General features: G+C 42.1%; 1 protein-coding gene across 4 annotated transcripts; it reads right to left on the reverse strand.

The window, feature by feature from the left end:
- Positions 1 to 356: 356 nt before the first annotated feature.
- gramd1c (GRAM domain containing 1c) lies at positions 357 to 15,539 on the reverse strand. Of its 4 annotated transcripts, none has more exons than XM_062521186.1 (18): positions 15,308 to 15,539; positions 14,360 to 14,541; positions 13,472 to 13,595; positions 13,242 to 13,342; positions 12,828 to 12,923; positions 12,249 to 12,329; positions 10,350 to 10,474; positions 9,539 to 9,695; positions 8,718 to 8,883; positions 7,877 to 8,020; positions 6,103 to 6,221; positions 5,586 to 5,728; positions 4,685 to 4,788; positions 3,399 to 3,569; positions 2,872 to 2,938; positions 2,267 to 2,386; positions 1,839 to 1,944; positions 357 to 1,703 (listed from the first exon to the last, which is right to left on the reverse strand). In XM_062521186.1, the coding sequence occupies exons 2-18, from the start codon at positions 14,450 to 14,452 to the stop codon at positions 1,635 to 1,637; spliced, it is 1,986 nt and encodes a 661-aa protein (XP_062377170.1). In that variant the 5' UTR covers positions 14,453 to 14,541; positions 15,308 to 15,539; the 3' UTR covers positions 357 to 1,634. The 4 variants fall into 4 exon arrangements, with proteins under 4 accessions (XP_062377170.1, XP_062377169.1, XP_062377171.1 ...); XM_062521185.1 differs by having other exon boundaries at positions 9,539 to 9,698; positions 14,360 to 14,511; positions 15,308 to 15,537; XM_062521187.1 differs by having other exon boundaries at positions 9,539 to 9,698; positions 14,390 to 14,541; positions 15,308 to 15,537.
- Between the last annotated feature and the right edge of the window lie 356 nt (positions 15,540 to 15,895).

A 15,895-nucleotide genomic window follows, 5' to 3' on the forward strand; every position in this document is an offset into this window, starting at 1 on the left:
ACCTATAGTATAGGCCTACTGAGGAGAAATATAGCCGACATTGTGTAGATCAGTCTCTGTCTGGTAAGACAAGCCTTCATCATGAAATAGTTCACCTCTCCTTCAGACAGTTCCAATGATATTTTTGGAAATCTATTTCTGACCAAGTGTTATAAATTCTGTGTGACACACCACATTTGAGGGCTACATAGTCATAATTGCAGAGCTGCTCTCCCATTGCTTCAAAGTGGCACTCATGTTTGCCGCCCATGAGGAGTGTTTCACCCAGACTCAGGAAAAACACATTTAACTGTTCCAAAACGTTGTGTAATCATAAGAGGAAAAGTAGAAAACTAAAAACAGCAAGGAAGCAAATGTAAATTCCACCACCATGTTTATTGCCTTTAATATTTATTTATCAGCAAAAACTTCACGTAAACACTAATCTGTGCAGCTGAGCTGAAATCAATTAAAAATGTTCATTTTTGCATTTATGCCTACGCATCAATTGTGTAGTGCTGTGTGGTGATTAGTGAACTATATAATTCTAAGGCCAGGCCAGATGTCCGCTAAACGGAGTATTAGTGACAAGGTAGTGATGTGAAGGCAACATTATGAAAGGTTATCACAGTGTTTTGAAATTGGCCTATACGTATAAGTACAGTACATTTAACCATAGTGTAAAAATAGTGGTGATTGTTTTACTCTACGCTGTATAAAAACTATATCCATGTATGGATCGTAGCTTTAATAGTTTAATATTCAAAGAAAATAATAATAATAAAAAAAACATTCTACCAAAAAGTTTCTGTTTTACATAATTAAGCCGAGTAATCCCTGAGAAAATGCAAGTTATGAAAGCAATATACAGAGCATCAGCACCCTAGTGGTTACACCACACACGACCCATTAAAGAGAAAATAAAATTCATGGAATCACATTCGAAAATATATTAACATCTAACGAGACAAGACAGATAAAACATAAAATATTGCACAAATTAAAATGACAATGTATGAACATGTGCAAAAAAGCTAACTTAGAAGGCCATATGGTAGCATCAAAGGTTCTCAGTTATCAACTGTCGTCCCTGAAGTTCTCAAAATGAAATAATCAAGATATCTGTCCACTAAAAGGATGCAAGACACAACGTCAGCTTGTAAACAAGTTTTTAACAACAACAATAAACAGGGATATATGTTTACTTATGACACATTCACAGCTGACAGATGTCAAGAGAACACAGAAGAATGCTTTGTAGGCCTAACTGGATCAGATGAAGGACTTCACCCTAAACTGGCTCAAGAATGAACTGCTCAAAAAGAGGCCAAAGCAAAAGGTTTACACATCTGTCAATCAAAATGATAATGTTTCAACTTAAGTCAAGAAACTAACAACTTAAGAAAACAAACCCTCCTGTTTTTCCGCCTTCCTTCACTCAGTCGGCACTCCTGGGTGTACACATGGAAACACGCAGCCACCTGATACTGCCACAAAAAAAGACGTCTACAGAGACAATACCCATAGTAACCAGCCATCTCGCGAGTGACGTCTCCATGGTGATGTTTCCTTGGTTTGTGCGTCATGCAAGATGGAACCTGAGAGCAACTCACCACCCTCGTCACCTTCTCGTCCCACTGTATTTAAGACAGGGCTCATAGAGGGGTTGTGGTTCTGTTGTGGACCAGGAAGTTCTGCTGTAGCACCACCAAAGAAGTCCGCAGCTACAAGAAGCGCCAAAGAGCCAAGAATAAGTCAAAGAGATGTTTGAAGAGTAATTGTAACTGTACACACTCCGAACATACAATATCACTCACACACACACGAGACGAAACCAGAGAGCAAACAGGTAGGCTTACCTGCTCTAAAAGGTTAATTGAGTCTTGTAGAACTGCTCGGAGTAAGTGCATATCCTCATGGGCCTGGTGTGGAGTGCTTTGCCTATGACCAAGATCTGGGCTGACACTAAAGAATAAAGAGACGGTCAGACTGAGAAGGAGGACTGCTGCAGTTTAAATTGAACTTAGTTCTGCCTTACTGTTAAAAGTGGATTGTGACAGAAAATAGAGTTTAAAAAGTTATAATGAAATACGTTTGAAAGTTATAATTCAAATTGAACTTGAAAACACCCAAACACACACAATATTTATGGCACAATTGCAAATCCTAATAGAACCAATCACACGCATCACCGACCTCAGAGCTATCTCAGGCACTTAGAGGAAACACCTAAAACGGGTAAGACATGCAGAATGTTGAGGAAAGCCCTGGCTGCAGGTAGTCTCACCTGGACTCTGCCCTCTCCCTGATCCGATGCTTGGTGCTTATGTACATACGATGTGCCACGTCCTCCATGGCCCACAGCTTAAAGAACAGACCCAGGTTCAGCACCGTCAGGATCAGGAGACTATAACGGCACATACAGACAGACAGATGGACAGATAGGTTTGGATATCATGGTATCATTTACAAGGCAAATTACTACAACGGCATGTAGAAGAGTTCAGAGCGACCTGGAGCACCATGTGTGGTCCTTGGGAATCAGGCTAATTAACCCCAATCTGAGACACACTGAGCTCTATTAGCTGAGCTAATTAAACTGTGAAATGTGCCACCAAAGGATATCTACAATATCAGCTCAATTACTGTGAGCAGGAATGGTAGGCACAAAGGTTGCATAAAAATATCAGCTATACTAAACTGCCTTCATACAGATGCACGTGAGCACTATAAGCACAACATAATTCATTCATGATTGCTTAACCACCCATGTCACACAAACCACAGGGTACCTGTATGTATTGTGTGTGTGTGTGTGTGTGTGTGTACGTACAAGTAAGTGAATGAATGAGAGACAGACATACTGTAAGTGCATTTGTTCTCTTTACTCACATGAAACTCATCCCTGCCACAATGGTGGTGATATTCCAACTGTGGGTGCTCTTCATGTCTGTGGGGCCTAAAAAAAGACAATGGTCTATTTAAGACGGCATGACATAATACAGACTTGGTCTGACCAAGGGCGAGTGGGGTTTCCGGGATAGTTTAAATGAGTCACTGAAAGTTACCCATAAGATATGCAGGAACACTGAGGTGAACTTGGCAGTGAACAAAGTAGTTTGATAATGGTGAATTGAGATAGCGAGAAACTGGAGATAACGGAGAACAAACTATTGAGATAATGGTGTGGCCGTTGTGGCAGTTGCAGTTAGTGCACAGTCTGACAAGCTTTAATATGCGTATGATATGGCCCTTCCAGAGACATCGTAAAGTAAAATGTTCAAACAAATGATGGTTTTGGATTTTACAGTTGAATTTATGAACGGAATCCACATACCCAAGACAGATATGTATGGTTAAGAGTGCCTCGTGTACCATAAGGGACACAATCATCTTGGATTTGTTTGGATAACACTTACCCATATTGCTTTCTCTGCGCTGCTCCTTGTCGGGCCCGTACTGCTTCCCAGGCTTCATGTGCTCCTGGAAGTTCCGACTGTAGGTCCTCCTCCTCCTCCGCAAGCTGACCATCTTCCCAGCATCTCCGGAGCCCTGAGTCAGCTCCGCTTCCTCCTCTAATAGCTCAGCCTCTGTCGATAGGGAGTACAGATTGACATTTGGTTAAGAAGTTCAGGTTCACTTGTTCACGTTGACATTAAGGTTCCAAGGTTATTTTGCTGTGTAAGCACCAAGCATCACTATGGAGAAGGTTGAAACATTGGAAAAAATCATTATTAAACCATTACATAAATGACAGAGAGGAATCCATATTAATGTGGAATACTCATATGCACAATACACTCAAAATCCAACGTCCTCAACAAGGCAAGAAATAAATCCTCACACTGGTATCATGCCAAACAGCTCTGCTGCTATCTACCTAACATCGACAATGGATTTATGGATAAATATAGATGTATAGGCACGTCAACGCATTCTTCAAGATCAGATATCATGTACTGCCCTCTTGCCCTACGCTTCAATGTTAAATCACAGAAAAAGCCGGCCTGAAGGTCGAGACATTGATCAGATGGGTAAAGTGTGCTCGTTGCCTCCTGGCCTCTTGGTAATTGATGACGGAACGGCGAAAATAACCTTCAGGAAATGGAGGTGAGTTATGCTCTTTCACCAGTGTGGAGGGCTACTGACACTGCCCCAGCACTCCACTTTCGCTTCTCTAATAGCCTTTAAGAGCTACTTTGATCTGGTCAATTTTGTTCATTACAACCCCTCTTCTGCCCCCACCCAATCCCCACATATCCCCACACCAATCTCCATTCCATCCCACAGAAAGGCCATTAGGATGCATTCCCTCAGAGGAGGGGGGCGGGGGGCTACTGGGAAGTGCTCACTGTGAGCTGCCAGTTCACCCCAGCTAATTGACCTACAGCAGTTGCACGGAGAGACAGAGACAGAAAGAGAGACAGAGAGAGAGAGAGACAGAGACACAGACACGGAGAGAGAGACAGAGACACAGAGAGAGAGAGAGAGAGAGAGAGAGAGAGAGAGAGAGAAGGGGGGGGGCTCAGGGATAAAGAGACTGGCAGACACAGACAGACATTGGCAGTGAGGCACCTTACAGGCCCTCAACACATGGTGAAAGACAAAAAGACAGATGCATACAGACAGAGGCTGACTCAGAGGCCACAGAGCAGAGGAAGACAAGGCAGAAAGAGGAGGAAGACGACAACAGAGACTAACTAACCCAAGCGCTTGGAATACTCTTCCAGGCCACTCCAGGAATTCTTGGTGATGAAAGACTTCACCAGACCCCACGGCTGCTTGTTGTATTTCACATCGGTGTACAACCTACAGAGAAGAGAAAGACAGAGAGAGAGGAGTTACAATTACGAACAGAATAGAAAAGTGCTAAATAAAAACACTCTCTGAGAGTTAGAAACAGTTTATGGAACTTCCTTTTCTGAGTGAGGAAGATAACATCCTGGATAAAACATAAAATGTTATACATCTCTAAAAAGCACATCTGGTATGATTATCAATCAGTTAAAGTTCATTAAAAAGTTTGTTACTATGTGCCCTAGATCAAAAGTTCAAATGTTGAAGATAATGACTAGTGGAGTGTCTATATAAGGTGTTTGTGCTCTTGAAAATCATATTCATCTGACAATTCTTTTCTTATTCTATTGACATTTCATGCTCTACATATTTCCATTTTTTAGTTTTTTAGTTTTTTAGTTGTGACATGAAAATGAAGGAAAAAATATATATCTTAGGGGTTTTTAGGAAACTTTTAAAATACGCTGTTCTGTAACTCCGTTAACGTAACTACTTTACCATGAAAAGCAGCTCTTTCTGCCTCCCTCAAAGGCATTAAGCCCCACGTTTGATGTGTATGGTTACGCTGAAAGCCTTTGGGGGCATGCCAACTTTCATGGAATTTTATCCATGGGGGATCCACTTTTGGCTGTGCACATTTGACCATCTCTACAGACATTCTGTTACCAAAAATGACATGAGTTTATATACTATGCATGGATTAAACTTAGTCCTGGAATAAAAGCGATCCTAAATAGAGTTTATTTTTAGGCTATGAGACTAGGTTTACGTTTAATCTATGCACAGGAAACTTCCGGCGAATATTTCACCTTAGGCGACACTTCTTCTTGGAGTTGCGGATGATGGAGAAGCGGTTCTTGGTGTAGAAGTAGTCGTGGTAAGGCACGTCGTGTGTGTAGACCTCAGCATCCACCATGTAGTACTGACCCTCCCGAGACTCCTTGTATAAAGTCTGAAGGGAAGCCATGGCAAGAAGTGGGTGTTAAAGGTGCAAATCATAACACACTCACACACACACACTTCTAGCACCATGCATGTGCGTGCCTGTGCACACACACACAAAGATGCACCCATGGAATTGAACATGCCCCCCACACACACCACCGCCGCCCCACACACACACACAGACACACACACACAAACGAACGTAGACAGTCATTAAACAGATGCTCTTATCTAAAATGACGGAGTACACCAAACGCATTAATTTTATGAGCGCTTATGCTCCTAGTGAAATTAATCCATGACCTTGGCACCATTGCTCTTCCGGCTAAGCTTAAAACACACACATACACACACACACACACGCACAGTCCTCTGTCTGACCTGGTACTCTGTGACAGTGGAGGACTTCCCCACTAGTGGGTTGGTGATGGTTACGGTGTAGTTCAGAGTTCTCTTCATGCTCCCCGTGGAGTCCCTCTCCCAGGGTGTGGAGGTCGCCCCTAAACAGCCACGGAACACAGACAAAAACAAAAGGCAGATTCATGATTTAAAGGCCAGAAATCAGGAATAGGGTTATTGGCACATACATGTAGATCTCCACACGCAAGGAGTAAAACTGGCCTGTGTGGCAAAACAGTGTTCAGCGTCTTACAAAGGGGAATGAGACAAAGATATATGACCACATGAATATGATCATTGTGACATATGATCATGGCATTTGACATATTTCATAACACAAACCAGGAAATCGAATCAATACAAAGGTTGATACAACAGTTTTTTTTTTTTTACACATTTTGGACGTTGTTTAGAACCACCATTAGAGAAAAACAGAACCACCATTAAACAAAAACAGGATAATTTTAGGTAGGAAATCACAGACTGATGTCACCCCGGGGCTTATTTTAGCCTGGCTGACGCTCAGGCATATGGCACACAGTAAGGGACACATCAGAGTACCGCTGGGGTCTGGGCAGTGACCCGCCCACTCACACGGCTCCCTCACCCAATACATGAAGGCCACTTAATGACTCCACTCTTACACAAGGCTCCTGATGTCCTCTGATTGCGAAACAGATATGGTCCGGATTTAGCAAGGTTCTGGCTTGTATCTGGATTCAAGATCAGGGCCAAACTCGTTTCAGAGCTGGCAGCTGCAGTGGTCAATTATCTCAGGGAATTCAGTTTTCATTGACATGTTTCTGAGCCTAATGGGTTTGCTCCATGTCTCCACATGAGGTAGTTGCCACTTATGTGAGGTATTGTAAATCATTACTGGTTTGACCTGCAGAAGACGTATGACTCAGCATCGCACCTAATCACTGTGTTAAAAGGGCTACGGCCTAACTTTTCCTTGTGTTTGCTTGCATACCAATTACCAAAGGCCTTATGCACATTTTTACCTCCGCCAAGGAGGTTATGTTTTCATCTGGGTCTGTCTGTCTGTCTGTCTGTCTGTCTGTCTGTCTGTCTGTCTGTCTGTCTGTCTGTCTGTTCACAAGATAACTCGAAAAGTAATGGATGGATTTCAATGAAATTTTCAGGGAAGGTCTGAAATGACCAGGAGTGATCCGTATCACCGTCTGGATGCAGGGGCGGTTATGTGTTCACTTGGCGGAGGTTTGCGCTCTCTGAGTGCTTTTCTAGTTGGTATTTTGCTCAACTAATTCATGATTGACCAAACTGGAATCGACTGTTATATGCCCAAACAATAAAAAGGTTACCGTAATTCAAAGCAAGCATAGCTGGAACATTGTCAATGAAAGTTATTGTGTAATACAATAATGTCTGGATGGCAAATACAATACACTCTGAAATGTGATTAATCTTTGTCAACAAGGTCTGTAGATGATGTGTACAAAATCTCAAGAGATCCAGATGAACAGCCTCAGAGCAGACAGATTCATTTCACTTTAAACCTTTTCAAAAAATGGGCATGGCTGAGTGCATGAGAGTTCTAAAGACGCAAGAGGAAAGGAGTTCCTGAGATATGAGCAACAACTTAGAAGTGCTTATTATAGCGCCCCCTGTGGACATTTTAGCTATCAAATATGTTTTGCAGTACAATGAATAACGAGGAGGAAACAGAATAAGGAACAATATAGGATCCATCAGTTTCACTGCTTGGATACCTAATAATGTCCCATGAAGTCACCTGAGATTTTTTGCACACGCATGAACCTCCGGTTAAAGTTGGAATCAGTGAAGAGCACCTCAAACATCTTCTCAGCGCTGATGTGAAACACCCGGTTCACAAAGAGACGGCCCGGCACCTGTGCCAGAGATTCCTGCTCCTCCTCTGCAGGTGCACAGGGTAACAGAGAGAGAGAGAGAGAGAGAGAGAGAGAGAGAGAGAGAGAGAGAGAGAAAAAAGAGGTGTCAGTAAATCTACACAGAGCCTGACAATGAGAAAAATAACCCATGGACAGGGTTGGACTGTGCTGTGCTGTGCTGACACATTAAAGGCAGTGGCTTCATTTCCACTTTTTGTGTGGTGTGCATTAAAACTGCCTGAGAAAGTGATAAAAACAAATGAACAAAAACAAACAATGAAACAAATGACATTTAGGCGTTGGCATCAGCAGCACGATTATGGGGAGTGGGGTAATGGTGCTGGGGGGGGGGGAAAGCCTCCCCTTCTTTCGAATCTGTAGCTATACACCTACACTCACACAATTATACACCACAGACACACTCTGACAACACAGACACACATGTACAGATCTCTGCATAGCACAAACACCACAAATGCATACACACACAGATGCTTCTGCTTCCTCTGGTCAAGTATGTGCATCCATGCGCACACACACACACACACACACACACACACACACACACACACACACACACACACACACACACACACACACACACACACACACACACACACACACACACACACACACACACACACACACACACACACACACACACACACACACACACACACACACACACACACACACACACACACACACACACACAGGACTGACCCGGTTCTTCGAGCTCCTCCACGCTCTCAGAACCACTCTGTTCAGATAGGCGGCCCTCGTTGGCGTTGAGGTCCAGGTTTGAGCGTTTGGACGACCTCTCAGAGCTGCGGCGGTCTAGAGAAGGCACAGGGCTCCGCTGGCGAAGTGGAGTGCCGCGGGACTCATCCTAAGACACACAGGCACACACAACAGTGGTAAGAAGCGATATACATGAATACATTATTAACATGCAACTGCAACAAAAAATAAATTCCATTACTGCATTCCTTACTCAATGACAACCCCTGTCCTTACACAATGACAACCCCTGTCTCACCACTCCAAAAATGTATCTGACAAAAATGTACTTCTTGAGAATTTGCAGGCTTGCACTTGTGGCTAGCCCAACTGGTACAACAAGTTGCCCGTTGAAAGAACTAGCTTAAGGGTTTGCCTCCCCCCTCCCCCCACCCCCAAGATGCACACTCACACCCATCCTGTTTGTCATTTTAGATAAACACATTAGATGGGTATACTACTAAATGAGATAAGAGGTATGTTGAGCCTAAATCCCGAGGTATTTTCACATTCAGGAAGCGGAGGCAAAGTTCTGTCGCTATTATCTTGCAGATTTGCCCTTATATTAATTTGTATTCATAAAGTCAAAAACTGATCTTTCTTGCACAAAATAATTAAAGAAAAAAAAACCCTGCCCAGAACCTTCGCCACTGATTCTCAAATCTGAACACAGTTCAAGCTTTATTCTCACTAATCTCGCAGAGTGGTTTTACCCCCAAGCTAAAGAATAAAAGTGAATGCAAAACAGCTGTAAACAAACAAACCCCGTTAGGTGAGAATGGGCTTTGCTGTCCGAGAGAGGACTGCGTGTCGTCCCCCAGAGGAGTAGAGGCCTCGTAAGAGACTGGCTCCATCTGCTGGAGCCGGAGTGTAGTGGGCCTCTCCAGCCTCCCAGGTTGGTCCTCCGACTTCATGATCAGGCTGCTAAAGATGAAGAGACAAGTCCGTCAGTAAACTTTATTCATTTGGCAGTTTTCACGGACACAAAAAAATGCACAAAGGGCAACGAGGCGACATTGAAAAAAGGTACATTTAAGCATGTCTAACGTTGTGTTGTGCGGAGTTTGTGAGGAGTAGCTGACAAGCCAAACCATCACAAACCCAAAGTTCTCTAAAGCCACAGAGTACAGTTAGTCTGAGAACCATGTGTCAAAAGTGTGTGCAAGCGTGCGTGCGTGCATGCATGAAGGGAGACAGAGGAGTACACATTAAGCATCAACCATCAATAGAGCACAGCAAGGAAGGGGAATCCTAAAAGACTGATTTTACTCAGACAGGGCCCTTACTATGTGCCAGATGCAGGTTTTAGAATATATTTCACAGAAAGGGGGGGAACAGGCACCAGGCCCATACTTTGTCTCTAAAAAGGCTCATTCAAATATTGTTAACATTCTTGTATGTGTTTTTGCCTAACAGAGGAAGACAGAAACAAAAGAAAAGACAAGCCTGAAGTGCCAATTCAATTATGATTTTGCCCATTTGTTTCCCATTTCAACACCACAACAACCTTCTTTTTTTTGAGACTAAAACACATTCAGATGAGCAAGATGTGTGCGGGAAAGTCGATCACTGCACCTGGAATTGGTGGGTGTACTGGCATCTGCTGATATCTGTAAGCTGTCCATTTCATCCTGACTCAAACCCAAGTCATTCCCATAGTGCTGCTTGACCATCTGCCACAGTTCTTGTTTGGTTAGTGGCTACAAAAGAGAGCCACACATTAAAATAAAAATAAAACAGTTCCGATCATTTTCTTTATCAAAAGATATAAAGCATGTTTCATTCTCTCCTCTTCTCACACCCTTCACTTCTACAACGAACAGCTCCAACCTGGCTCAGGCTGAACTTGATCTTTATCTGGGAAAGTTTCACCAAGGACAACCGGGCATGGGCAAACACAGCAGTTATCATCAAGTAGCCTAATCATAAAAATATGCCCGCAGTAGGCTAGTCGATACGAGGCCTACTCCCGTGGCATTAATAACTTGAATGGAGTCAGCGCTCTCCAGGACAAGGTAGAGTAAATTGATCATAGAAGTGATTATGATATATCAATCTATGACGGAGGAAAACAGGAGAACAAAAGGAAAGCAATAGGCTACAAGTAGGCTACAAACTGACGTTCGGTGCAAGGGATAGATACAACGCTGAACACCTGAACAAGTGCACTCAAACGGCCATATGGTTATCACAGAACGAAGGAAAAAATAAAGAAACCTTAGTTTGTGAAAAGGACATTTTGCCCAGGACATTACGCACGCTCGTGTATTAAACAAACCAACACCAAAACAACCTCTTTTAATTTACTTACTTTAGTTGAAGCTGCTTTCTTCTCTCGAGCTTTCCAACCTGAGCCTACCTGTCTCGTCACCTATGCGAACTATAGTTACCTGTGCGCTGTCAAGTGAATATTGTCCAAGTCAGGAAGTTATCTTGCTTGCGGCAAGTCCTTAGAGCGCTCCGCCCATTAACGTAGTAACAAAGTCAACAAACTCTTCGTTAGCATAGTTAACTCACAAACTAATTTCTGACTGTATACTGAAAATAATAGGATCGTTTATTCACGTTGTCTGCCAGGCGCAGTTGTCGTCTGCTTTAAGGCAGCTCGTGCAGTAACCTAACAAGCCACACCTCAAAGGTCATTGAACTTTCCTTTCATTTGCTAGCTTGTCAAACTCCCGAATGACGAGACTGATTCAACAAGACTTGTTTTTTTCAAGCATAGGTCCCCCGACCCATGGTCTTCAGAGTATAGTTTCATGCTAGGAACAACACACAATGGACAGAGAGAGCTGTACAAGGAAACTTTACATATGAAAGCAACAGGTTACCTGACACCGTTTCTTGTCTAACCAGAAACTGCAATAGGCTGCACAAGGCGTAGTGTTTACATTTTGGAAATACACGTTTCAGAACCAGCAATCTTACATTTTTGTGTTTTACAGTCGGCCTTAAAATCTGTTGTAGCTAAGAGATGGACCTACAAATTAAACGTGTTGGTTCAGATCTCTTCTGGCTCTCTGATGACACCATATAATGTTATCATTGCCTCATCTTTTATTGAGTCTTTTATTGAACAACATACTGTACTTGGTCTAAAGGTTTGAAGCATCATCTATAAGTCTTATTTTTTTTATTATTATTATTAGTTACATTAAAGATTGAATTATTAATTATTATTATTGAATTTATTTAGAAGATTAAGCATGGATGAATGATGAGCTCTGTTGAGTCTGTGAGTTGGGCAATATCCATAAATCTCGTTGTTGGCTACAGAATAGCTCACTTGTGTATTTGGTTTGCATTCAAAATGTGCAGTTGAAAAGGCTACATGAATGAAAATCCATACAATTGGAATTGAAAAAGACGTTTGGCATACTGGACACACACATAACTTGTTGACTATATTCACACTTGACAAACGAGAGCACAAAGTGTGAAACCACAAGACAAAACAGCTAGAACGAGTTGTACCTTATCCAGCAAGAAATTCTGCCACATCCGGAAAATGCTCTGGAAACTTTTTTCTCTGGTAGCGAATGATGTGAAGAACAGCTGTATGGAAAGTAAAAAAATAGTCTCGTTAATTATTTAAAAAACTAATAAAATAAATATCCAGATAAATTATCTCCCTTGCCCTTGGAGCTCCCATGTTTGTGTTTTTGTAACTCAAATGATAGAGTCAGAGAGTTCATTATGATATACCCAGCCAGGGCACAGGTCAGAGTTCATTAATGTGGTATACCCAGGACACACACACGGACACACACACACACGGACACACACATGGACACACACACAGACACACGGACACACACACGGACACACGGACACACGGACACACACACGGACACACACACACACACACACACACACACACACACACACACACACACACACACACACACACACACACACACACACACACACACACACACACACATAGTAATGGCAAAATTAATATCTGCATTACTCTGTATGCTTTGGAAACTAGTGTGTGGTAAATAAACACAAAAAAAGAAAAAGAAAAATGAGGCAGGATGAGCAGCATACCTTCTCTGTATCTGTGGAGATCTGAATGGCATTTGGAATCCATCTTGCTGTCTTTTCCCTGGTCATGACTGTGATATCCATCAGGTTCACGACTATCTGTGACATTTGTTCATATGCAAAAAGAGATTGAAGGCATATTGAAAATTAAACTGTGGGTTATTTTCGATGGGCAATTCATTGTGTCACAGTGTCTCCTAATCAAGATGGTAACTTGTGCTTTTCATTTTATCTGGGACTATAGAATTAAACAGCAGTATCCTTTTTCCAAGCAGTACTTACAGTGGTCTGTTTTTATTCTATTTACCAAGTTTGATTGTATCAGTATGCCATTCCATATCACTGAATAATTTCACAGCTGTAAAGACAAGACAAAGTTCTCGAAATCTTTAAATGTACACTTCAATGACCTCTCACCTTCGTTCCCCGAAATACATTACTGTAGAAACACAAGAAGTTTTCCGACAGGTATATCCGTCCCTGCAACAGAATGTCCCTCTGGAGTGCACAGGTGTAATCTGAAAAAAAAAAGATCTGTTGTCATGCGGATTGGTAATGATATAAAGACGAGCATGACTCGTTGATATGGTATACACCTTATAGGATAAAGATGCTCCTGTAGCAACTTTTATCTGGGTATAGTTCACCTGTGATGAGCATGTCAGAATCTGCTTGTTCTTTGAACAGCCTTTTGAACTCCTCACTCCTCTGCTTGTAGCTTGTTGGTGGGGCTTGGGGTGTTGTTACAAACAGTCCACCTGAATCAAACCACTAATTTAAACAGAGATGAGAAATTAACTTTAAGATGTACATGAGGTTGTCTATAAAGAAGACAAAATAAAGACATTATAGCCAGTAGAGGGCAGTAGTCTGCTAATAAAGGGGATGTGTCACTGTAATCAACAGAGCAATGCAGGAGGCACAGGCAAAACATCTAAACCTAATTTTCCACCCTTAGGTCTGAGCCCTGAACCCTTATAAACTGACAATCACTAAAGTGGGTGAGTTTGAAAGGCTTAAAGGGCTTTCAACGCTAACAACAGGAATGGGACAGCACCTGTGACATATCATTAAATTGAAAACATCAAAAACACGTTGGCATCTATTTTGGTTTCATGGCAGTTGGTAATTAAAAAAAAAGCTTCCAGGCTTCCCCTGTGTTTCACAATATGGTAAAGTCTGCATGCATGCCAACTTACAGAGTGATCAGAGAGTTAGCGAACAAGTCCTTAGGCACTTATGATTTCACAGTGGGATAGCTCTAGGCCCCCACAAACTTACCTGAAACATGCATCAAAGTCTGTACATGTGCGAGTGTGGAGCATAAGACTGGACCACTAAATTAGTGTGAAGGGCCCTAGTAAATGCAATGGCAAGTATAGGCTACTTGTAATGCACTTACCCAATGTCTTTAAAAATAAATTAATGGGTGTGAGGGACTGTTCTCACTTAACTCTTTGAAGCACGGTGGTTGAATCAAAAGGGCTATGTTTTACAGAAGCACTCTTTACTTTCAAATGAGGACAATTACTCACAGTGAAATCAGTCTCATTAGGATACCCCACCTCAGACTCTTCTGTAAAGGTGTCACCAATTGTGGCGATGTCCTCAGGGGTGTCGTTCGCCATGCCGAGCTTCAGCAAATGGGTCAGCAGTATTTCTTCACAGACTTGACAGAAACCACACCCTAATGAGAATGCACTTTACTCCACTGAACCTACAGCAGAGGAGTTGATATGTGTCAGGGTTTTTTGTTCAGTTAAACTTGTTGTTTAGTTAGTTTTTTTTGCTAAATTATACCAGATCTGCATAGGCCTGCTTTTGGTCAGTATATTTAATTTTAATTTCAAGCATGGGAACTCACATATAGGCTACTATATTATTGGTGTTTTGTTATAGAACTTTCAGTAACTGTGTATTTGGAAAATAGAAATGACCTTCTTCCCTGCCTATTGCCTTTTTTTTCAAAAGGTGCACTGCAAAATTTGTTCAAGGCACCAAGCGAAATATGCTGGTGCGGGAGACTGAATGATCCTGATTTGATTTGATAGACTCAGTGCACACTGGCTTAAGTTCACCTAGTATAGGCCTACTTTATTTTGTGCCAGAAAAATCATAGTGGGCTTAACCTTTTGAGACAATGGCCACGAAGTTGGCACAATGGAGGGCCGCATCCATAAAATAGGCTATAGCCTACCCATCTAATATTATGCAGATTTCGGAACTTCTGAAGTTACGAAAAGTAATGGCTAATGCCTGAAAATATAGCCTATATAGCCTAGTAATAGTAGCCTACCATTTTAAACCTAGTAGCCTATCAGAAATGTTTATAAGTTTCACAAGTTACACAACTAGAATGTAAGGATTATATATCCTGAGGTTAAAATCAATGTTGGGGTAAACTAGGCCTATTCTCTGATCGTGAAGATCTGGGCTAATATTTCTTCATAGATGTGATGATAAACCAGACGCGCATTGCCTACCTGGACGCGAAATGAGGCGAGATTATTATCTCCCGCAACTTCTTTTCCACTCAGGCAGCTATGAAGAACGCAGACGGGAATTCCAGTCGGCGTAGTAGTCGTATGGATATTAGACTTGCATGTTTACCACCAGCCAAGAATCTACCTTTGAAGTTAAAATATTCTTTCATTTCTTCTGTTTGGAGAATGGCCGAAGCCAACTCGGAGCCGAAACTGCATAGTTCACCTGGCAACAGGTGCGCGCGCCTGACATAACCGGTTCACGAGGGAAAATGCCACTTGCCATAGGAAATGTTCACGCCGAAATTTGCATACTGTACGGACGAGTGTTCGTATGGTTCCATAAATAGACCATCCATAAAATCATTATCACTCATGCACTGGATAGATTTGATTTAAGCCATCTCTCTACGTCTGGGCGACATAGACCAGTTTACTCTGTGTTGTTTTCGAACCCAAGTTACAATCAAAAGCTTTATGGTTGATGCCTATAGTGGGCCCTAATTCACCCATGTCACCCGTATGCTTTTGTGCAGCTACTTGTTGTACTTTATGGAGGTAAAATTGAGTTAGACTGATTAAATCACT

The sequence above is a fragment of the Sardina pilchardus genome, chromosome 19 (assembly GCF_963854185.1).
Source record: "Sardina pilchardus chromosome 19, fSarPil1.1, whole genome shotgun sequence".
Lineage (NCBI taxonomy): Eukaryota > Metazoa > Chordata > Actinopteri > Clupeiformes > Clupeidae > Sardina > Sardina pilchardus.